General features: G+C 38.8%; 2 protein-coding genes across 4 annotated transcripts in view; one reads left to right on the top strand and one right to left on the bottom strand.

Annotated features, from left to right (window-relative positions):
• The window catches only part of LOC146461662 (lanC-like protein 2), an 8,131-nt gene extending 5,120 nt beyond the window's left edge, over window positions 1–3,011 (bottom strand). Inside the window, exons 1-4 of the mRNA XM_085086525.1 lie at window positions 2,832–3,011; window positions 2,571–2,691; window positions 947–1,099; window positions 140–360 (exon numbers count right to left, since the gene is read on the bottom strand). Of these exons, the coding sequence (XP_084942651.1) occupies window positions 140–360; window positions 947–1,099; window positions 2,571–2,691; window positions 2,832–2,915 (579 nt within the window). The 5' untranslated portion in view covers window positions 2,916–3,011. The remainder of the gene's footprint in view (window positions 1–139; window positions 361–946; window positions 1,100–2,570; window positions 2,692–2,831) is intronic.
• Window positions 3,006–24,731, top strand: LOC146461661 (growth factor receptor-bound protein 14-like). 3 transcript variants are annotated; one of them, XM_085086516.1, is made up of 16 exons: window positions 3,006–3,135; window positions 4,533–4,764; window positions 5,197–5,227; window positions 5,341–6,180; window positions 6,504–6,662; window positions 7,436–7,557; window positions 7,772–7,861; window positions 8,420–8,560; window positions 9,764–9,877; window positions 10,814–10,909; window positions 14,635–14,733; window positions 19,192–19,329; window positions 20,261–20,318; window positions 20,990–21,080; window positions 21,749–21,842; window positions 22,452–24,731. In XM_085086516.1, exons 2-16 carry the CDS (start codon window positions 4,657–4,659, stop codon window positions 22,605–22,607), a joined length of 2,337 nt encoding a protein of 778 aa, XP_084942642.1. In that variant the 5' UTR covers window positions 3,006–3,135; window positions 4,533–4,656; the 3' UTR covers window positions 22,608–24,731. The 3 variants fall into 3 exon arrangements, with proteins under 3 accessions (XP_084942642.1, XP_084942644.1, XP_084942643.1); XM_085086518.1 differs by having other exon boundaries at window positions 3,007–3,135; window positions 5,341–6,167; window positions 6,500–6,662; XM_085086517.1 differs by having other exon boundaries at window positions 3,025–3,135; window positions 4,542–4,764.

Here is a 24,731-nt window from a genome sequence, read left to right as displayed (position 1 = left end):
ATTTGGTTCTGGAGATGCACATGGCACTTGAAGGCTTGAATTCTGGAGTCCTTAATTACAACAGAAATGTTGGAGAGAAACCATCTAAACTCACAATAAAAAATTCCACTCAGTCTATTGTTTACTATTATTTATGGACCTTGTTTATGATATCAGGGTTAATCTTCTCAGCGCCAAAGTGCTTCTGTGCAAACAGCAAGGAAAATAAGTAGCCAGCCCAACCATACAGGACTTCATCAGGCAGCGACGGATCCCCTCCACATACATTATCTGCAAGGCCTAACAGCTTGGACAGACATTTGGCACATTTATCCTCCTGACCCAGCTTTGAATAAAGAACAGAAAGTAAAGAGAGGATGCCTGGGAAAACAAAACAAAAAATAGAAATGTTAGCTGCAATCAACTAGACGTCTGGGTAGTAATAAATTTAAAGTTATATAAATTAGGTAATATAAACTAAACATAGGTTAAACCTAGGCCCAGTAAATGGCTCTTTTTGGCAAATTTGTGGATTAAAATAATGCAAATTAATACTCTGTGCAAATTTTTCTCATAATCTGGAATATTGTCCCCAGATAATTTATATTCCCAGATGTGAAACAATATAACACCATTTCATTGTGGTTGTTTGACAACATTCGTTGAAAGTTGTCACAGAGAAGGTATCAACATCTTTACTAACCCCTTAATCCCTGAGTATCAACATGCATATTTTCCTTAGTGATTTCCATACATTTGTTATGGTACTGGCCATTTAGTTGGAAGAATTTGTTTATCAAACTTAACAACAACTGAAAATACATTAATTTACTTTATCTTTGGGGATTATTCTGTTTTTCCTCACAACCTACACATTTGATTCATTAACAACATTGTTAAGAGGATTTAGATGCTGATCACTAATTAAAAGGAACTTAAAGAGACTAAAGGTCTGCTTAATTTTCACCTGAATCTCCACAAAGAAATGTCATTCTTCTTCCCCTGAGAGCATGCTGACTGTGTTCAAGAATTCTCAAAGCATTCATCAGGTATTGCTGTTTCTGGGTTTCATCATCCTTAAATAGTGTTTCAGATAAATGCATGTACAAAAGAGCCATGCCTAACACAGAGAAAAGTCATGTTACAGATAGCACTGGAGCTCTGAGCTGAGTTGCTCGAAGCATGGTTAGTGCTAACTATTGGTTAAGAGGTATTAAAACCTATAGGTTGTCATGGCATTTAACCTGGGTTTAGTGCTAACCATGCTTCGAGCAACTGGGCCCTGGACAGAGTTGATAAACCATTATATACTTAAATTTATGTAGTGTGCCATATATGTGTATATGTAACATATTTTTGAAACTTTCTCATCCACAACCTGCTTTAAAGTGCCCATAATCCCCCAAATTTTTTTCACTTAAATAAATCTTTGCACCTGTTCGAAACGCATTGAGCCTTTTTGCGCCTTTTTTCAACCAAATCTTGACTTTTTATAGGCTGTAAAAGTTACGAAATCTAGCCATCATCTGTCCCATAACTGAGCTAGTAAGGGGCATGGGTCTATTCCTTAATTGACGTCACAAACTGATTTGCATTGTATTAAGTCTTTGTGAAAATGCATGCAAAGCAGTTTGTGACGTCATGTAAGGAATAGACCCATGCCCCTTACCAGCTCGGTCATGGGACAGATGATGACTAGATTTCATAACTTTTACAGCCTATAAAAAGGCAAGATTTGGTTGAAAAAAGGCGCAAAAAGGCTCAATTTGTTTCAAACAGGTGCAAAGATTTATTTAAGCGAAAAAAATTTTTGGGAATCTTATGGGCACTTTAGCGGGCAAATCAAACATACAAACACTGTTGGAGGGGCTTATCTGTAGTAGAGTGCACTGCTTTATCTATAAATGTGGAACGTGCCAACTTTGTCTTGTATCATTCATGCATTTGGATTGCCTAGAGGAATATTGACAACCATCAGAGGTTCTCAAAAAGATGTCAATACTAACCAAGTGCCATTGGTAAAGCAACAATGCTAACCTCTTAAGAATTTTTTCTTTTGTGCCAATTCCCATTAAATTAATTGCCACCCCCCTCCCAAATCAGCTTATCCCTCACAAAAGTCACCCCCCCCTCCCCCCTCCTCCTCCCCCCTCCTCCTCCCCAACTGTCTTCAAAATTGACCCACTTCCTTTTAATTAGTTTCCATAAACATTTGTCATGAAAATAATTTTTAGGAAAATGTGTGGGTAAAATCTAAGCTTATTGTGCATGTAGTGAGAAGATTGAAAGTCGCTTTTATCTGGGGAATTTGGTGATCCATGTGGGAGTCTAGGAGAGCTTGATTAGTCTCCAAATGCTACAAGTCTCACACAAAGTCAGCAGTCTCAATTTTTTGCATAGCCATCTTGGAGTCTTGCAATGCAAAGGAAGTCCCAGGCTTACAGAAAAAATACGTACGTACTACTCCCATCATCTTGGGCACGAAGTCTAAAATTTACCATTTTCTACCCCTGGCCCCATCACTGTAACCACAATTTAACACCTTTCAGATTTTATTAATTATCAACTACCCAAAACACACGTGATCCTACCGCCACTGCCTGTGTAAACTGAATAATCATGATCATCTCTGGAGCGATCAAATCCTGCTTCACATTGCTTCAGCAATTTGTACGTTTCGTCTTTCAGCTTGGAGTAATATGGCTCTGCGATCTGCATGAATTACAAAACAGGGCATACATGTATGCATACCCAACGTAAACAAAACCTGAATGAAAGCAAGATTGGGGTATTATAAACAGCTTGGGATTTGAATGTATTTGCAAACATGCGTTCTCATATTATTCTCTTACCTTGCCATTAGGGCTTTGCAAACTTGTCCTTCCATCGTAATCTTCAAATCTATTCTCAAAATGCCTTCTTTGAGAGCTTGACATTGCCTCGATCAGTTTTGCTTTGAAAAGTATCAGGCGTTCTTTGAAGGCACGGGTGAAGACTGGGGCGAATCATAAATCGCCGGAAGATCGCGGGCTTACTCCAACGAAAGATAAACAAAAATTAAAGAATCTTGATAGATGGTTCACTGGGTCTGACTTGCTGAGAGTTTTTCTGGATTACTAGCTTAATTTTGCAAGGAAACTCAACTGATTGCAAAAGGTATGCATTTTTAGATTAAATAGCTCCCATTTACATTATTTGTGACACCGAGGAAAATGCGCGCAGCAATTTTTAATGGCATCATTTTCTCGAGATGCATATGGCCGCTGTGGTGGTGCTCTGAACGTGTTGTGATAACTAATATTAATATGAGTTAATCATTTTCATATCTAATTGTTTTCAATGGTGTCAACGCTAGTTCTTGAAATACATAGAAGGCGAAGGAATCTAAAGAATATTTCAGGGTTCTCGCTTTAAAATAGAACTTGAAAGGTACTGCACTGTTTAATATACTTCATCAGCTGAGACGTGCTTTGAATCCATCAAAAAACAGCTGAAATGATTTTTGGTCGCCTGCAGGTCTCAGACTGAATTTGTTCAACATCTGTTATGCAAGATCAAGAGAGAGAGAGAGTTTAATTTCGATGTTTTCATTGGGTGACCTTTAGCAATTAATTTATTAATCTGGCCCCAGTTGTTCGAACAGCGGATTAAACTTTATCCAGCGGATAAAATGTCAGTATTGGTTGGAGTACATTTTATCTCCTGGATAGCGATTTATCCACTGGATATAGTTATGCGCTCTTTAAACACCCTGGGCCTGATCTTTTGCATGTCCACATGATTTTGAGTGAATAAATGAGCACAAGTAAATTTTTCAAAGGTTAATAAAATTGTGGGCAAGTGCGATCTGGTAGCCTTTGAAAAATTTACGAGTGCTCGTTTATTCCAAATTACACGCAAAAAATCATGTGATTACTCTTTAACAACTTACATGTGTGCAAATTTCACTAATTTGAACAGGAAATTTTTATTACCATTTTGCACTGGAAATTTCACTTATGTGACTCACTGTTCAAGATAAACTGACATTCTCTTACCTAATCAAAATACAGAAATGATTGCAATTTTTCTAAATAATTATTGAAATTTATAGAAATGAAACATTTGAAGAAGGGCAAGAGATACAGGCAGATGTGGAGAATGTGAAGTTATAGTCTTGTTATAAATCTATTCTTTTATCCCCCATCCTTGGGAGTATGAAAACTACCACATACTGTAACACTAGTATAGACATTATTGAAAACTAAATGGCGGAGTCCCAAGGTGGTCCAGGCTGAAGATTGAAAAGAGTACTTATTAAAACTGAGTCAATTGACCCACATCTCCCTGGACTTTGTCTTTCTCTTAGCTTAACAATGACAGATGTACATTTTACTTATTATTATTAAATTAAAAAAATGGGAAAAAAGTGAGGGAACATCTCTGTGAATCGCTACTAATATTTTACCAGTTTTGCATGAGAAGTCTCAACAATGTTTTGACTGTCAACAAACAAAGCTGTTTGCTTTGCAAGGGTTAGTATGATAGTAACTTAATTCTGTTTTTTTTACCAGTTCTCATAGTTTTCCAGATGTGATTATAAATAACAAAAGGGAACCACTGGCAGAGGTCATTTATTAAAGAACTTTTGATCACAATGCTGTTGCAAGAACTGAAAATCCCCTGGAACCTTTGATCATGGACTCATCTGAAGGCAGGCACAGCAACACTGTGACAGATATCAGCCATGTTCTGGAAAGTTTGGGGAGTTTGATTGGAGAATTAGATGCCATAGAGGTTGATAAGGTTGGTGAATAGTGCCAGTTATTAACCCTTGTGCTTGACTAAGAGTAGATAACTTCTGAAAAACAATTATTTGCATTTTGATTTGTTATCCAACTCCGCCACTTGTTGTTTGTATTTCAAACAATACAACATAACTTGAAAGTAAGAAATTACATCAGTTAGTAGTCATCTGCTCCAAATCATCTATAACTGCTCAACATGTATGATTTAATAATAAATATGATAATCATTTGTCTCACGATGTAATACTTACTTAAGTTGTAGATTGTGACGTTTGGACTGCTTACTGCTAGTCGTCATCAGGCAATATTAATTTTATATCATGAAGGTTGGCTGTGATTGTCGGATTGGATATTGACTGTACTCTCTGGTACATGATTGAATATTAAATGCACTGAAAATTATCATTTAATTTGCCTTTTAAATGTCTAGGGTGATGCTGTGGATAGCAGTCATGACAATCGTAAGTGCTAACGGAAATTATGTAACCCTTTCTAACTATTCTTTCCTTTCACCACAGTCCCTTTATTATTATTGTTATTTTGACTTTCTTGTGATTTTTTATTCAAAATACAGATGCTGTTGAACATGAATTAAGCTTGGAAAATCTGCTGGCTGATACAGATGAGTTTGATGATGACGATCAACGCTTACTAATTCCTTGCAAGACCTCACCAGGACAAAACAAACCATCCGGTTTCCCCAGTCATGGATCTCATCATAACAGTCACCTTAATTCCAACTCTGTTGCACAAGGACATGAAGGATTAGCCTGTGGTCCAGTTTACGACATTCCTACAAGTGGTGCAAGATCCAAAGCATTTTTAAATACTGTATCCCTAGAGTTGCATAACTCCGCTTCACTAAGTACACAAGAGGATAGTAATCACTATTCAGTACCATCAGGATCAAAATCAAAAAGAGTTAGTTCTTCTCAATCTGGCCCTCTACATTTGCATAACTCTGCTTCATTAAGTACACAAGAACATGGCCATCACTATTCAGTACCATCAGGAGCAAGATCAAAAGGAGCTAGCCCTTCCCAATCTAGCCCTCTGAATTTGCACAACTCTACTTCATTAAAGAAACATGTACATGACACTAACAGTCATTACGCTGTTCCACCAAGCAGGAGCAGTCACAAAGGAGCTGTTAAGGAGGTTGCACTTAGTGGGGAAGTGCATGGAAGTTTCAAAAAGTTAAAGGACGTATCATCAACTGCTGCGGCTCAAAAATGTGTTCACCTTCCAGCTTCACACCCTAAAGCAGAACCTAATCATTATGTTACCTCCAGTGAAGTTGGTCTTCCGAGACCCAGCCAAGTTAATATGAAGTCAGATGCCAGCGGAAATAGCATGGTACACTGCAGTCAGCAGACGATCAAAGAGAGAAACAGTACACAGGTGAAGGAAATAGGTTTACTTAATATTATTACTTTTACACAGTCTACTCCATATTGTGCATCATCTCCCCACAATGTTTATGTTTTAGTCTGACTAATGTTCTGAAGAATATACCTTTCAATTCATTTCTCCACTGTGGCCATTTTGAATTATCTGGATTGATGATGATTATTATTTTAATCAGAGAAGTTCAGACATCCTCCTTTATACCCATTTTCCTCTCTTTCCTTCCCTAAAATAAAGCAATCCCATGTAGCATATATTGAGCATATAGTGAGGCTGCTAGTTTTTTTAGCAATACAATATTGATAAAACATTCTGTTTTTTCCTAGCAAGTTCCAGTGAATGTTTTTAATGAGGATAATAAAGCTATTGGATTGTTGGTTTCATCCAGTATGAAGGCCAGGGAAGCTTGTCTCAAACTCGCACTTTTAAACAAAGTTGAAGATGACCCCCAGTGGGTGCTGGTAGAACATTTGACTGATCTGGGGCTCGGTGAGTACGTAGTCATACCTGCAATCTTCTTTACATTGCAAATTCTTAATGTGTCAAATTTAAAATTTAACATCATGACAGGTGTTCAATGTATCCCATTAGAGAAAGTAATTTGGATCACTCCAAGCAAAGAGATATTAATCCCTTGGCTCCCTGGAAAACTACTTTGAATCCAAATTTATTAGATAAGGATAACATTCAGAATTTTAAGTTTTATATTCTTGCTGCTGCAGTAGTAATGGGTGGAAGGGGAGCATGCATGCATACCAGGATCCTCTCCTAAATCTGCCACTTGTGCATCCCAGCCATCTTTGCCTTATAGGAACCTGTTTGAGCTTCTTATAAAAAAATAAGTATTAGTACACAATCACGTACCTTTACACTTCACACAATCAGATGTACAAGATGTATTGAGATGTTAGATATCATTCAGAAATTACAGTTTTGCTACTAAATTAGTAAATGCATAGTTCCAGAAAATATCCATATCCCCCCTCCCCACAAAAGGGATTAGAAATTTAAGTGGGGTGTGATGGGGTTTCAAATTGAAAGGAAGTTTGAAGCTAAATTGGAATTTCCAGAAGGAGGGGGAGGTCTTAAAAATCCCTTCCGTGGGGGAGGGAACCTTATGTCTATTTCTGGAACTACACAGTCATTTACTAGAAGTAATTTATCACTAATTATTTTAATTACTATTATTTAATGACAATTATCTTGTAGTCATTAGGTTTCCATAACTATGAATGAGGCAGTTATTTTTTTTTTCCTTGAAGAACGCAATTTGGAGGATCATGAAAATGTCATGGCCATATTGAATACCTGGGCACCTGGCTCTAACAACAAGTTACTGTTTAGAAAGGATGCAAAAAAGTATCACTTCTTTGCACACACATCTGTAAGTTAATGTTATCCATGAGATAATAACTAATTAATAATAAAAATAACCACAATCATTCACCTAATTTGAAGTCAATGCATATTAAAACACTTTAGTTTATGACTTGTCTCAAGGGAAACAGTTAAATGTTGTTTTCATCTGTTTTTGTTGTTTTTTTTTTTTTTTGCTATATAATTTGTAAAATATCAATCACTCTAATTGTTCATTGCAGAATTATTTTCCTCCTCATTTGCTGGACTCTGAAAATTCTGACAAAGCAGTCACAGAGAAAGCTCAGAAAGCCAAGACAATCTTGCACCAGGTAAGATTGTACAATGGACAAGGGGTGGGGTGGGGTGGGGTGGGGGGATAGGGAATCCCCAAGGGAGATGTTACTACCTATTAAGTAATAGAAATGTAAGCTTTGAAGGTATTTAAGAAATGTTAGCCATCTCTGTCATCAAAAGAGAGAAGACTAGCTACTTGTGCAGAGGAATCTGATATAAATACTGTTAGTGCAATCATGTTCATCTATTTTTTTCACCACTGCGACCGTTGGGAGCTGTTGCAGAAGTAGAAAGCGGTTCTACTTTTCATGGAACTTGTCTAGCAATGGAAGTTCTAAAAACTTTCACGAAACCGACCATGTTACATGGTGCAATGCCTGCTGAAACTTGTTTCGCAGCACCGTTGCACACAAGTTTCAGCTAAAAGTTTCAACATGTAACGGCGGCTTTAGAAGCTTTTTTTTTTTTTCAGTAGACCAGATACTGGGGTGGAGTTCCAAGTTCTTGGCCATTCAGAAGGAGATATTAATTTTTATTATATACTTTCAATAACCATTCTTGTCTCATTTGTTCATTTCACTCCTCCTTTGTAGAAACTTTTCAGCACATGTACCAGGGTCCCTGAAATAGAAGGGATTTTACAATGTAGGGAGTTTGGAAAGAAGTCCTGGAGTAAGAAATTCCTGTTCTTGAGAGGATCAGGAATTTATTCTTCAAATAAAGGAAAATCAAAGGTAAGAGCTGCCATCAAACCATAAAACTTATAACTTAGGCTGTATGGACACAGGTGAGACAAGAAGACGGCCTTGCTCAAAAATTGGTGTTCCAGTTTATGGACAAGGTACATGAAGCCTCATCCTCGGAGACCCAGGGGCAGATAGTTGGATCAAAAGGAAGTCGAAGCGGCTAAGTTTACAAGAACGAAAGAGCGCTTCGACTTCCTTTTGACCCAACTATCTGCCCCTGGGTCTCCAAACACGATGAAGCCTACACAAGCAGATTCCTTTTCCAGCTTTTATTTCACCTGCTGTGAAAAGAGCTCTTTTCGCAGCGTGTGAAACAAAAGCTAGAATTAAAAGCATCTGGTCACTCAGGTTTAAATGAACAAGGCTATAGAAAAATTTTTGTTGCTGCTTGCTTCTTGCAGAGAACTAAATGTACCAATGATCTTGCTTGTGGCATGAGATAAAGCACTAAATTTTTGTTTTGTGTTTTTGTTGTTGGATCGTTCACCCTTTGCACTGACACAAGTTAGTAAATGTCAATGAACTTGTCAAGGAAGACTTACTCATGTACAACCAGCCTTAACATCAGGCATAACTGCAATCTGGTATCCAGCAGTTAGTCATCAGGAAAGACCCTGGAGTACTGGAATATTTCCACCATAGGATTTCTGCGGTAAAACAATGCAAGTGAGGGGCAGAGCCATTAAGGGGAAGCCAAAGAAAAAATTTAATTATTCTCAATTTTCCCAGAATCTCTCCTGGTGACGAGCTGCCGGCCAAAGAGCTTCTGGATTCTGGTGTAACTGCTGACATGTTGTGTTAAAATCATACACTTTAAGTAGACCTGCACTCTTCAAAAGCTCTATTTTCACTGGACCCTGATAACCTGCAGATGCATTGTTTTGTAGGGTTGGGAGCATTGTTCTGTTGTTCATTCTTTTGTCCTCTTTACCAGCAATGTAAGATGTTGCAAATGGCGAAGGTCGCCCCACGTTTTTTAATTGCATCCGAGGTTAACTTTCATGCAACCAACCCCAGACTCCTTGAATGTATAATTTGCCTTGGGTTAAAGAATGAAAAAATCCTCCCCATACCAATCAAATGGACAGTTATATTTCTTCTAAATGGTTTAGAGATTTATCTGGCTGTGTTTAAAGTAATTATATCAAAGTCACTGATCTGCTTTCTTGACCTGTGTATTTTATTATTTAGGCTTCTAAAGATTTGGAATGTTATGTGCAATTTGATGGAGCAAATCTGTACAACATCCTCATTAATCCTAAAAAATCACACAAGTCACCAACAGAACACTGCTTCTGTATTGTGGTGAGTAATTCTTATTTAGTTGTAATATTATAATGTGCTCTTAATAAATTATTGATAGAGTGGTTTATTAGGCTTTCGTGCCAAACAATTCCCTCTCCTGGAGCTGTGATGAGCCAATCAGAACTCAGTAAAAACATGCAAGAAAATACAACGGCGCTAAGCGCCGGAAAACAACGCAAATATGTTTATACATGGCTAGATTTCAAAAGGCACTGTCATGGCGATTTTTCTGTTTTTTTGGTCAATTAACTGCTCGAATATTTGACAAAGAACCTTTTTTTTAACATGAAATTGCTGTTAGAGCACCGGAAAGAAAATATTAAGGGATTTCTCTAAGGAAGAACTAAATATAGTCATTTTAGCGGCTTCTCTACAGCACACGGGACGAAATTGAAAAAATTGGCCATTTTTTTTTTCAAGTTGCAATCCATTTCTATCCTAGCCATCCGCAGCCAAACATAATTAACATTTAATTTCTGTGCACGAGTGGGGATATTGTTAACAAAATTAAACCATTATTTTGACGATTCCATCGATTCAACTATGCTTTTTTGCCATTCAAAGTAACACTAAAAATAGTAAAGCTAGAGACTTTTGAGGTCGTATACATCAAGGCAGGAACAGAAACTTGAGGGTCTTCCCCTGAGGAGACTTCCCCCGCTAGCCGGTTCTGCTCGCTTTCACTTACTTTAACATCACGCAAACCGGAAAGATTCTCAGCAGAATCTTTCCTTGTTATACAACCGCAGCTATGACTGGTTACAACACTTTACCTTTTATAGAAGACAGAAAACAAAAAACCTAAGATTAAAAATAGGTTATTACTGCCAGATAAATTTATCACAGCAGAAAAGATTTTGCTTCCCAGTATTCCTGGAATATTGTTATCGTCAGTTCCTTGATTCAGCACGTATTGTTCTGCTTTGGTTTTGGCAGCCTTTCAGAGCGCGAGAGCTGAAGGATCTTAAGTGCTTTTCCGTTGATGACGAGAAAACTTTGATGAGTTGGAAGATGGCTGTCAGGATTGCAAAGGTAAACCAAAACACGATAGTTTATGAGTGTAATTAGAAGTAAGGTGCTAATATTATCGGCAAACACATGTGAGAGTGAATTTCCGAGTCTTAGTTAATGGCCCTGGCCTTACCGGGTTGATTAAATTCCTTATCGTGAAGGTATAGTTCACGGACTATAAATACGATGTGCGTAAGAAATCACAAGGCTGCAAGTTTTTTTTACATAGAAGAGGTGTATTTAAATTTGCGCTTTCTATAAATATTTGTTGGTTATATCTTTTACATATTCGTCATTAGCCAATGTGGTGCGTGGACAAGCTAAATCAACATCTAGGTGCCTAATGTGTGACATAATGTACGGTTTTCCATATGTTACTGTTTTTGCACGTAATCGTGTCCTTCAAGGCTCAGAGACCCAGGAAGAAGCCAGTCAAAATCTACCAAATTTATCCCTCCGCAGCGCACAAAAGTTGAAAACAAAATTGAAATAAATTGAGAAATAAAATGTTTAACGCTTCACTGAATGGGTTCTCGGAAGGCTTGAGTTTCTTGTCTTGAAAGTATCCTGAAAAACAGCTTCTTCTTGTCTCTCTGGGAGCGGGTGAATAGGTCTACGGATCGGCGGATTTGGTGAATATTTTAGCCCGGATTCTGGATTCAGAGCGAAATTTTAACGGATCTGCGGCTCCTATGATCACATCGGATCGCGGTTTTATACAGTTTTGGGGCCCGGATTTTGGATTTTGGTTGTTAGGAAGATCAAGTTTGCTCTTTTTTCTCTTATGTACAAGATTTTGTTTCAATACAGACGTTGGTTACATAAATATTTCGTTGATAGTCATCCTCAAAGCTAAAACACAATATCACGCAAGGCAACTCCAACAACTGAAGTCCCTTTGTATCTCGCGTATCATCTAACGCGGCAAACAATTTGCGGATTTGGATTTAGTTGATTTTTTGAGCGGATCGACGGATTCAGCCATTAATTTTAGCGGATCAGCGGATTTACATACTCCTATTCACCCCCCTCTTCTGGGTAGTAGACGACGGTGTTCGCCATCTTGCTTAAACCCTATAAAAGCTTAAGGCTTTCCCTTCACACTGAAACCTTGCCAGTGCTTTCCCAGGATTAGAGTATATTTGGAGAGTGAAATTCCGCTCTTCAAAACCGGATGTCATTGTAGCTATAAACTAACAAACGGAAGTCGAACATAAACTGAGCAAAAGCGAACGTGGCGGCAGAAAAACGTGACGTAATAAAATTGTCACGCCAGGGGGATTGACGTTAGGCTTCAGTGATACAATTGGGTGTCCAAAGAAAGAACGTGATAAGTTGAGTCCAGCGCCCTCTTCAAGGCCACGCTGTTATGAAGCATTGGGAAAATTTAGGGTTTCAAATTAACAAAGGATATATAGCCACAAATAAATGCATTTAAGGTTGCGACGCATGTGGTGACGTCATGGACCTGTTGGTCATGAAGCTACGTAAATTGAAAGGTGGAACATGTTTGAAAAAATATGCGCAAGTTATCATTATTGAATTCTACGGCTTATTTCATTTTATATTGTTTTGCTTCTGCCTTCCGAAAGTATCTTGTTTCGCACTCAAGTGATTTGTTTCCTGTGCCAATTCTAAAAACTTGCATCCGACACTGTCTGTGTTTTTTCCCGTTTCATTGTCGCGACAGCCCTACGTACGTGGCATCGTCGATTGACCTGACAGCGAAGCATCAACTTCCTGTCAGCTCCTAATGGTTGCCTAGGAGACTGCAACTTCCTTGATCTGTGGCTAATTATAAGTTGCAGATTATGCCAAGAGTAGAGCAAACACATAATTATTATAATCCACCTTACTGTGCTGAGCTGCTCAGGAACTTTCGTCGTTTTTCTTATGAGCTGTGTGCAAACACAGTAGAAGTCGAAAGCAGGCGAAAGAGTCATCAAGAACGGGTAGATGTGAAGTGTTTTTTGAATTTGTTCACCAAATGCTTGCTGTTAATCCTTTTGCTTTCTGGAGTGGCTCCAACTTTTCAGTCTGTAGCTAAGGTCGTAATGTGTGGCCATTCAAAGGAAAGCTACTGTTGCAGTAATTTTCCTGTGGTGCTGTTTATTATGCTGCACATGGTGGCTCTACCTTTTAAGTCTGTGAATGAAAGCCTAAAGTGCGACCATTCAAAGGAAAGCTACTGTGCAGTAATTTTCCTGTTGTGCTGTTTATTATGCTGTACAAGGTGGCTCTACCTTTTGAGTCTGTGAATGAAAGCCTAAAGTGTGACCATTCAAAGGAAAGCTACTGTGCAGTAATTTTCCTGTTGTGCTGTTTATTATGCTGTACAAGGTGGCTTTACCTTTTTTAGTCTGTGAATGAAATCCTAAAGTGTGACCATTCAAAGGAAAGCTGCTAAGCAGTACTTTCCAGTGGTGCTGTTTATTATGGTGTATAAGGTAGCTGTACCCGGCCTTTCGAGTCTGTGAATGAAATACTTAAGTGTGACCATTTGAAGGAAACCTAGTTGGACAGTGCTTTCCTGTGGTGCTGTTTGTTACGCTCCACAAGGTAGTGACTAATCAAAAGAGAGCTATCGATAAGAAGTTTCCCGGCTTTGGCGTACCGTGTTGAATCACATCGGTTGATAATCACATCACTCAAATCAGAAGCTATCTGTTCTACAGTACCGTTTAAAACAAGGTGGTACAGACTTGCGATTCCGTGGATGAAGTTCACAAAATAATGTAAGCTATTAATCAGCAATTTTCTCTGTTGGTATACGTTCTACACTTAAAAATTTTGGGGGAGGATGAAATGTTTCGTTTCAGTTGACAAACAGAGGAAAAACCTCAAGGAATGCGTTTTCCAGCTTGATCGATCACGACAAAACAGACTCCAAACGCGTTTGGAGTTGGCCTGTTACGCTGTCATCAAAATGTGCGCTGAGCTCTCCTCATTTTGTCGCAAGGAAAACTTGATCTTTAAAGAAAGAAGAATGGTGAAGCGATCTTCTATGCCTTTGGCTATACGAATGCCTCCTGACAAAGAAACACGAACCTATCATAATTTTTTGAATGTACTGCTTATCTTATCTTTGTGGGCACTGTGAAATGGAGCGGTGTAGCACCGATTTATTAGCATTCATGTTCATGTGCCATCTGTTTCACTCATTTGTTATGTCTTGGCGTTTTTATCACCAAATACGAAAGTAGCTTGAACATTTTCGCTCGCCTCTATCATGATAAACGATTTTTTTTTTTGCTTGGAACTTGAGAAGTTCAGTAGTCTTTCTTACGCCGGCAGCATGACTATAAGTATCGTTTTAATCCGCGTTTTAATTTGCTCCAGTTGATCTTTAACCCTTGTTAATCTGGCAAGAAATCAATCTAAGCGTATTTGACAAATCATCGCAAATTTGAAGGAAAATATACGACTTTCATGAGAATCGTAACACATGAGTCGAGCCACCCTGTACAGCATGACTATCCAGTGGCATTGATTTGAGTTGTCACACTTGATTAGGTAAGCGCAGTTAACAGTACCACATAAATCCACTTTGAATGCCCTCAAAAGTCACGGAACCACACCGATTTCTTGAGTCAGGTTTCTCTCAGCAGTGAAAGATTTCTACTGCTTTTCTTGTTTAACAGCACCCTACGCCATTATCGGATGAAAACTAATCAGCTCTGAATCGCAAAAGATCTTTGTTTGTTTGTGTTTGTTGACGCAGAGATCAATTTTTGTTTCCCTTTTAGTTTGGACCGCAACTTCGACAGAATTACGACGACATGCTCCGAAAATTTGCGAAGCTCACGAAGTATCACGATCAGCAGACTTCGGAGAGTAATCGTCAGGTGAGTCGTAATCTCCTTTCAAAACAACTTAGGAAGAGTTCCTGGCCGTAACTCTGTTGTTAATTCTTATGTTCTGTATTACAAGCTGAAATATCTTACACCCTTTTTCGTGAAAAAGGCCCTTGAGTTAGAATCTCCAAATGGGGCCCAATTGGCCCTCAGGAGCCGCACCGAAGAAGATGACGACTGGTACATTTAGCCGTAATTCGAAGCGTATGAAAGCCCAAAAACGTACAGAAAAGTTCTAAAAACTTTAAACATAGCATACACAAAATTGTTAGTACATAAGCGAATTTCGCAAGAAAAAAATATGGCTTTCTATGTGCCTATTGGCTATGTTAGGTTCGCAAGGTATTGTGGTAATAAAATATACAGCGGCCATCTTTGGATTTCTTGCGACTGCAAGAATTGTACCTCAAGGAGAGCGAGGTTTGTGAGTATATGCCGAGAAACTGAAGTAACCTTCATATGAACAATCAGCCTGAACTTGGTGAAAACAGAATTTTGTTGGACACGTTATTTGATCGCGCCACAAGAGGCGTGGCGCCCTGTAATAACCTATTGCGGTTATTAGTTTTGAAATAGATCAGAAATAGTTTTCTTTGTGTGTAAGAATTCGGAGTTTTCCTGTGAATCTAGCTTTTAGTATAGGAAGAGAGAATTTGTAATCCCGAAGGAAATGAGCCATTAAAATGTTCTGACAGTACAACTCCAGACTGCTGAGCTTCTAAGTGAGAATGGTTGCATTCGAGTCACTTATCAATTCTTTCACCTACAGTTCAAATGTATGAATTTCATTTATTTCACTTTCATCTCACCACCACTGCGGGTAAACTACGAATTCACAAAGTGACCAGCTCCCGCTTGGCTTGATAGCTCAGTTGGTAGAGCACTATACTTGGCCATGGGTTCGAATCCCGTTCACTGAAGCCTGAAGTTTTTTCCAGGCTTACTTTTCGCAACTGCACAAGTTGCGTGCATAACTGCCTCAGGCATTCATTTATTCATCGATTTAGTTAGCACGAATATTCCTTGTTGTCTGTTTTATGTATTCGCATGCCAGCTCACAGTTTTCTATAGTTAGCTTTTAATTACTCCTGCACAAGACAAAAAAGAGATTTAATGCAAAATTAAAGTTTTGGTTACCGGAAAGATATTGTTTCTCGAGATAAGGAACTGTTTTTTCCGTTTGCAAGTGAAGCATTCTCTAATTACTGTGCTGAAGGAAATCGGAATCCGCTTTTAGTGTTATCAATATCCCCTGCTTGAACTCAGGGTTATGGTTTGAATACCGTCAATCAGTACAGATGATTCTAGTTCGTTTTGATGTCTGGTTTGGTATTAAAGGTTTTGATATTTTTACAATACAGTAGATATTGTTTAGCGCAACTTGTCTGGCAACAGAATATTGTCACAAAAGCTGCACAAAAAATTGGCCCAGGTTATGGACCATGCTCTCATGTCTCTCATTTAAAAGGAAAAGGTAGTCAGCAGGCATTTTGTAAATAGCAGAACGTGCGACCGAAAAACCCGAATTGCTGTACTGTTTAGAATGGAACTGTGAGCAGTCGAGGAAAACTTTGTGCCACGTCCTCGTCTATTGCTGGTGCGCAGTGCATTCTGGTAGCTTACGCGGTGCATTCTTGTGAAAAACCACCAAAGGTGATCAATAGGAGAATTTACGATGGCTTATTTTACTACAACTACCATAATCCTCTTCGTTTTTCTTTTCGTATTATAATTTGGTAATCCCAGTGAGGTTTAGACAACAATATCCCTAATTTGCAAGATAAAACAACAAACTGAAGGATTCTGGTAGTTGTAGTAAAATGACGCCTTCGTGAATTTTTCCCAGGTCCTGATTATGTTGTTGCGGCGCTCGTGGTCTTGAACCAATATCAGTATTATCTGTGGGTGGTCACGTATTACAATCTCATTAAGGTTGAGTAATACTACCTCAAATAGAATTCCATTTTTCTTGGGCTAAATATAAAATGTTTTCCTTGTGCATGTCTTCATCCATGATATTTCTAATATTTCAAGTAATTAAAGGCGTTGGTTCTATATTGATCATGATCGATTCGTGTAAAAATTGTTTCTTGAATTGGGTATACCCGTTGCCAGGACAATAACACAATTGTTGTTTTACCTGAAGCTACTGTTGAGGCATGACTGAAAGAAAGAAGCATCGTTGAAAAGTACTGTACACTTTTGGATTTTATCCGCATGCAGGTGATGCACATACTCGTGATACAAATCCTGCTGAGGTGGAATATTTTTTCTTTTACAAAAAAGTTTCCTCACAGGGCAGCAAGCTCGGGGAACTATAAGGACAGCAGCCCTCACTTTAGCACTCTAAAAATAATTTCATTTCATCTTACACGAGTGCCACAAGATATGCTGAAAAGCTAGAACCATGCACCTTGTACAGCAGGCTCATTAAACAGCACCACAGTAAAAGTACTTCTTTCACCGACTGATTATACCTTTCATTCACGAAATTAGAATGTTTGAACTGCCTTCCATAGCGTAATCACTGCGCGACACAGCTTAGCTTTCAGGGAATCATAACAACCTTGTACCGCACAGTAAAAACCGCCACAGCAAGGCACTGCCTAGCAACTTGACATATCTTTTATCTGAACAGTCGCTTTAGGACTTCGTCAAGAGAATAAACGGCTACATTGATACTTGGAATCCGAAGACTCCAGGAATGCATTTTCAAACCTTTATAATTTGGATAACACATCGGCCTAGAGAGCACTTAAACCACCTCCGATCCGCGATAAAAAATCGGATTTGAGGGAATACTTCTCATCTTGAGGGGATGGAATTTTAATAACTGGGTTTCATGTCAAAAGCGATCGTTTTTAAAGTGATGATGACATAAAGCAAAATGTATTTCCTTTGATATTGTCTCTCCTTTATAAAGCATAATAGCCTTTGGCTAGCTTCACAGTGGCTAGCCTTTCTTCAAAATATCCGTCTTTGGAGAATTCAGTGATGTTGAAGTAATTTAAGTAGTTTTGGTGACTCAAAATTCGTAACCTGTGAGCGGTTGGTAGAATTACTGGAATACGGACGAATTTTTTGTTTATTTTTACGATCTGGTTGGATGGATGGTGAACGTTGACGATGAATAAGCTTCTCGTTGCGTACGGTTTGCCGTTCAAGGTAATTAGTTTACCATTAAATAATTTTCATTACTCCCGCCTTATCTTTCACGGTTTCGTGCTGCTGCTCTTCATGTTTGTGGTGTTGTTTCTTGTTGCTTTTAAAGTCTGATCTCCTTAAGTAGGATTTGAGCATTCTGTTGTATATTCAATGCCTTATTTGCTGGTGGCTGCATGGTTTTAAGCGCAACTGATAAACTATCTACCTCCATCGATCTACGTGAAGTTAAATGAGTGGGTGGATCAAACCAGGCAAAGGTTGTGATTCTTGACGATTACAGGTCTACCAGGTTGCGATTTTAAGACATTTCTCATTTTTCCCGAGTTGTACGTACAATATTTACAATGCATAGTGTTTTCCATCGGCATTCTGCTTACAATACCGAGAGCAGACGTTGTAAGCGAGAAACTTCAAGTGTTAATTGCTCTGCAGTAGGACATGATACCTTCAATCAAGATAATCATGATTGCTTGTTTCAGTGCATGGATATTGCTCTAGAATGCAGTTAATTTACGTGATGCATTAAAAACTGTAAACCTTCAAGTGAAGACCCACGAGGAAGGAGCGCGAATTGGAATAAAAGACCCATACGAGACGCCCTATCCCCCCTCCCCCTCCCCTTTTATGTCTGCTAGGAGAGTAAATGCTAATTTACTTTGTCCCCACGCCCCTCCTGTCTGAGTTCCTATTAATAACTAAGGATCACAAATTGACCATCAAGGGGGCGGGAAGGGGGGGGGGGGGGGGGGCGGTAAATTGGAGCGTGGGACACAATAGCGTAAACCCTGGTTTGCACTGGGTCAACTTCCGCATAGCTGCACCACAAGCTGTGCGGAGCTGCTGTTCGAGTATGTAGATTTAACATTCAAGTGAAACCTACTGAGCAGAACTTTTCTGTAGAGATTTCTATTACGGTTAACAAGGTGTTCTAACTTTTTTAGTCTGTGAATGAAATCCTAAAGCTACTCATTCAAATGAACGCTGCTGAAACAGTAGTTTAAATTTACTGTGAGGCAGGGTTTTTTTTTTTCTTCTGTACAAGATGGTTCTAACTTTTCAATCTGTATCCGTGCGTGAAATCCTAAGTATTACCTTCATGAATTTAACTTTAAAACTATTGAGCAGTATTTTTAAGTGGTGATGGTTGCTCTGTGGTAGAAGGTAGTTCTGGGGATTAAATCAGCGCATTGTTAAGTGAAGTTTGTTTTCAGCGTCTCAGTATGTGACATTTTTAACCATTTTCCACGCATTGAAAGGCTTATTGGTTTATTTCTCACATTACAGAACATCGTAAGCGAGAGAGAGCAAGGAAGCACAAGCATAAAGGAAGGACAGGTAGCTATGGATTTTACGGGTGAAAGAGGAAGGGTCATTACGGACAGCAAAGAAATACAGGAACTTGCCAACACAAGAAACAAAGCAGTAAGTACAGAACGTAACACGTGACCTTTAGCTTGTAACTTAAGAGTACGAGTCCTTTTTCCAGACCAGTAGGTAAAATGTGTGCACGCGTGAATCAGTTTCATTTTGGCGGGAAAACGAGATAGCAGTCGTCATTTTACAGGACTACGAGTTTTTCCTGACCAATAGAAAAAGAGTGCGCGCGTGAACCATTGTCGTTTTGGCGGGAAAACGAGATAGCTGTTGTCATTTTACAGGACTACGAGTTTTTCCTGACCAATAGAAAAAGAGTGCGCACTCGTGAACCATTGTTGTTTTGGCTGGAAAACGAGATAGCTGTCGTCATTTTACAGGACTACGAGTTTTTTCCTGAGCAATAGAAAAAGAGTGCGCACGCGTGAACCAGTTTCATTTTGGCGGGAAAACGAGATAGCCGTCATCATTTTACTACGAGTTTTTGTGAGAACGGCGTAGTGGCGAAAAAAAATCCTCAAAACGTTGATGATCTTGTCTTTTTGGAATCACAAAAGGGCTTCGCTATCATCATTCAAAACAACTGCGTCAAGTTCGTCGCTCACAAAGCGTAAAATGAAGCTTTCTGAGATATATCTCTTCTTAGTACTTCGCTAAAAACTTTTAAGTCAATCTAGTATTCGTGGTCGTATTCGTACTAGAATATAAACGCCTCTAATCTTGTCTTAGGTCCTACCGGGATTTCTTCTGGTGGAGCTGGTCTTGCTTTTTGCACATCAAACTGAACCAAGGTTTTCGGTTGTTGTGACTCTTTGTTTGTTTGTCATCTCCCAAAAAATTCCGACAATTTCCTCGTTTGGGAAGAACCCGTTCCAACTTAAAAATCCATTATCGAGAGAGGAAAGTCACGGAGATGGTGTAAAAGATGTGCTGTTACTTGGCAGAGGTATTAAACTAGCTTTAATTTGTTCTTTCACAGAAACTCACTCATCGTATATCATCTGATCATTTCATCCCAACCGGCACTGCTGTTCCAGGTAAGCAGCTTAATGTCAGAACGAAAGAAGAATTTGCTTTTGTTTTTGATGGATTTTAATGCTTTTTAAATAACGAGGGACACTCCTAGTGGTTACCACAAAATAAGTGGCTTAAAGTAAAGAAAAAAATGCTTACACACAGACCAGTTAGGCTCGATTTCCGCCGCTCTCTCGAGTCCGGTCTTTTAATTAGCCTCCCACGCGTGCGTTTTTAGGGGGTCATATTACCCCATGAGTCTCACCCAAAATTGAGGACGTGGGAGCCTATGCAATAACTGAAACAACTGAATAAATGTTTTGAAAACATTTTTAAAAGCAAACATACCATAATAATAATTATACCATAATAATAATTATTTTAGGTGTATACAGGGCCCCTCAGGATAACAGCCCCGTAGCTGATTGGGCCACCCTGTCTAAATAAAGTTCACTTACTTACTTACATTTAACATGGCTTTTCATCTAGGTTAAGAGCAAAATTAAAGCGAATCCTGGCTTGACTTACGTGTGTTTTCCCGTGCTTGGCATCTTTTGCGTCACTAGCACGCTCCTCGTGCTTGGCGGAATGTTTTCCATCGCTTGGCAACATCGGTTGCAACTTTTCCCGCGCTTGAAAACGGTTCCTGTTTTTCCCACTTCTAATCCAGATCTCGTTCAAACGTTGTTTGTAGGTCACCTTTTCTTGTCAGAACCCTGGTATCATGGACGGATTACAAGAGAACAGGCGCTTGCGTTACTGATTACAGCTGGAGCACAGGACGGGTAGGTAAAGGAGTGTGAAGAGTGCTCGAGACAGAGAAAGTCAGTGGTAACTTTAAGGGGGCGTTACACCTTGCTCGAAGGATGGTTAGCGCTAACCCGGGTTAAATACCATAACAACCTATAGGTTTTAATACCTCTTAACCAATGATTAGCGCTAACCATGCTTCGAGCAACTCAGCCCAGGTTGCTAGTGGACTAACTTGGTGTCCGTCTATTAATTATTAACTACACTCTAATTTTAAAACTTCACTAAATCTTCAATATTTCTTATTTCTCTTAATTTTACCAATCCTTCTAGAGAAACTACTCCTCCCAAATATACCTAAAAATCACCCAAAAAATTCACAAAATACCCCACAACACAGATTCACGGGATGATGATAGGGTTTTTGGATTGCTTGAAACGTGAGCGAGATATTTCCATTAAAGCCATGTCAAATGGCGGAAAAATGGCGTTTAGGTGTAATTCCCCCTTAATTAGAACTTGACGCACACGTATTTTGCTACAAAAATAAAAATCATGTGTGAATGTTGTTCAGTATCAGTAGAGTTTTCTCGCTGAATTTATATTGCTTTCACTGAAGGTCAATATTTTGAGTAGGGTTGTTAAAAGTGACTCCCTGTTTACAATGTGTTTAAACATGTTTCTTTTGTTCATGACCCACTAGCCTGTTCCTTGTTCGGGAAAGCAGCAGCGTGGCAGGAGTATTCGTTCTGACATTTTGTATGAACAGAAGAGTATATCACTGTCAGTTAGTCCAGGTATGTGCTGTCTATAAATACAGCCGCATTGTTGAGCGACCACTCGGGAAAACTGTCGTGTAGAACTTGCTCTGGTCCCATAGATTTTGTCAGTTGCAGCGTACACACTTTACCAAAAAGCATGACCTAATTTGACATCAAACATGAAATGATTTAAGAAAGACGTCGTGTTGTTTTATTTTTTTATTGAGCTCTATTTTATTGAGTTTCATTTTATTTACTCTCGCATACAATACAATACAATACCTTTATTTTACGTGGTAAATGTTTTTAGCTAATCAGCTACTTTACAGACATACCACGAAAAAAAAATTTTATGTACAGTTAAAAAATTATTAAACCTGAAAGCGGATCACAAGATCATTACATAGTGATATTACAACTCAGCAATATGTATTTACATGTATTTGCGCAATTAGAATATAAAGTTTAAGAACTCCATCTTGGACATTAAGTTCTTAAATGATCCAATACTGTTAGCGGCACGGAACTGATCCGAAAGAGCGTTCCAAATCTTAGCTGCATGCCTGACGACATAGTGGTTAGAGCATTATACAGTGCACTACACAAAAACGGAATTAGTAATTCCCTCCTTGTTTGTTGTTTCAGGACATTGGTGAAGGCACTCAGTATTTCTTCAGTCTCGGCAAAGGACCAGCATTTAAAACACTTCACGAACTCATCCATTTCTACCAACAGAAGCCATTGAATGGAGTCTCTCTTGCCTTGAGAACACCGTGTCCCAAATCAACTTGCAAACCTTAAGTTGTATCGTGATTGTTGCTGTTGAGGCTTTGGTAACGTCAGGCGTGAAGTAGAACCATGCAATTGAAAGCCATTGAGCAGAACGTACTTGGTTTTAACTTCTGAGTCTGTGAACGAAAGCCCAAAGTGAGACCATTCTTTTGAAAGCTACTGAAACGTTCCTTACATTGGTACTGTTTATTACGATAAACAAGGTGGTTTTTAACTTTTGAATGTGAATGTAAATCGCTATCATTCAAAATGAAAGCTCTTTTTAATGATTGAATACTCTTCGATCACTTCAGTCACGACCTAGAGATCAGTGCAATAAAGCGGTTTTCAATTGAGTGTCGAAAGTAATTTCGCTTTTGCTGTCGTTTTGCTTTATTACTATTTATGATTGGTTGGCAAAACACGTGCCACTTTCTCAACCAATGAAAACAAAACAAAACCAATGGTGACTTGCTCCCTCGCGTTTTCCCGCGCTTGACGCCGGTTGCATGTATTTGCCTCAAGTTCTGATTGGCTCATGGCACGGTTACGTCTTGTGATTGGCAGGAGTTGTTACTAAGGGAGGGCCGATGTCGATGCCAAATACTCGATACTTGGGTTTCGATACTTTCGAGAAATATCAGCTGTTTGGATCCCTTAAGGGCGATTTAGACGGTACGATTTTCTCTTACGACTGTCGCATGCGATTTCTAGAGCGCGCGCTGCTTGCGTCATGCAAAAATCGTACACAACTCTCGCCACTCAACATTGCCTTTACCTACGATTGTCGTAGGATTTTAAAACATGTTTTAAAATCCTACGACATTTTTCGTGTTGTGTGCGTCTGTCGTTAGGATGTTGTAGGTTGATTTACACGACGCGATTCGTGTTGTAGGCATGGCGTAAGCGTGTCGCATGCGACAAATCGTAGGCAAAATCGTACCGTCTAAATCGCCCTTTACCATACTGTTCACGTGACCACTCACTTGAATATTTGAAGGCTGTTTTAGTGCCGAAAACCAATATTTTTCCGTTTGTGTATGCGTTGTTGCACCAAGCTCGAAGAAAGTATCAAAATTTAAGTTGAAACGCTTACTAGCGCTGTGTTTTTTGTTTAATGTTTACGAACCATAGAAAGTGTTTTGAGATTGTAGGTGGTAACATCACAGAGAAGTCTTGGATGATGACGTCACAATAACGGTATCGATATAAGAAATACCACATATCGGTAAATATCGTACTCGTATCGGATCGATTTGAAAGAACTGGTTTCGGCCCACCGCTTGTTATTACTTCAATTCAATTCAATTCAATTCGGACGCGTCCACTAGCGCTCCGCCAAAATCTCGATTAACATTGCCGACTTCACTTAAAGAGGAAGTTATTTTTCTTTGATTTTGGTTTTACGACACTCAAATGAAAACTGCTCTATTGAGTCTGTGAATGAACGCCACAAGTGTGACTAATTAACTGAAAGATTTTGAGTAGTACGTTACGATGGTACCCCTGTGGCTCTTTATATTGGTCGAACTAGAAGGGATTCTCAAGGCGTCACATTCTGTCTTAATGAATTTAATATAACTAATGTGAATGGCCAATGACCAATCATAGCACAAAAGAAAAAATAAGAAATTGGTTTCCGGTGCGAGAGAAATATGCAACCGATGCCAAGTGAGGGGAGGCTGCGCTAGAACACATTATTCTAAGTTTTAGTTCTTGAATGTTACTGATAGAGTTTAGCTAACACAGAACCACGACATAATACAATTTACATACATTTTTTTTTTTTAATGGGAGTTCTTGGACAATGAAAAATAAGTGACTGTATTGGAATGAATTTGCGAAGTGAAATGTGTATTAAATTATGATTAGTGTAGATTAAAAAAAAAAAAAGCGTTTTACAAGGTTTCTTAACGACTTGGAAAAAGTTTTTACAAGATCGTATCCCGCGCCATCTCCTCGCTGTGAAGTGTACTCTAGGTGTTTTGATTTTGTAAAAATGGAATAATTAGCCTGTGGGAATTGTAAAAATATGAAGGATTTATTCACTGTACAGAACAAAGAGGAAAACCACGTAAATAATTGTTATTATGAACACGTACAAATATATTGAAATAAAAAAAAATAAATAAAATAATCTTACAAATCTTGAAA

The sequence above is a fragment of the Pavona decussata genome, unplaced genomic scaffold, assembly GCF_977016875.1.
Source record: "Pavona decussata unplaced genomic scaffold, jaPavDecu1.1 SCAFFOLD_195, whole genome shotgun sequence".
NCBI lineage: Eukaryota > Metazoa > Cnidaria > Anthozoa > Scleractinia > Agariciidae > Pavona > Pavona decussata.
This window is presented reverse-complemented; position numbering and strand designations above follow the sequence as displayed.

Excerpts from the sequence above, each read along its gene's own strand:
- LOC146461661 (XM_085086516.1), top strand. The coding sequence starts at position 4,657 with ATGGACTCATCTGAAGGCAGGCACAGCAACACTGTGACAGATATCAGC. Across the intron at positions 14,734-19,191 it reads CTTCGGAGAGTAATCGTCAG|AACATCGTAAGCGAGAGAGA; the intron begins GTGAGTCGTAAT and ends CTCACATTACAG. Across the intron at positions 21,843-22,451 it reads ATCACTGTCAGTTAGTCCAG|GACATTGGTGAAGGCACTCA; the intron begins GTATGTGCTGTC and ends TTGTTGTTTCAG.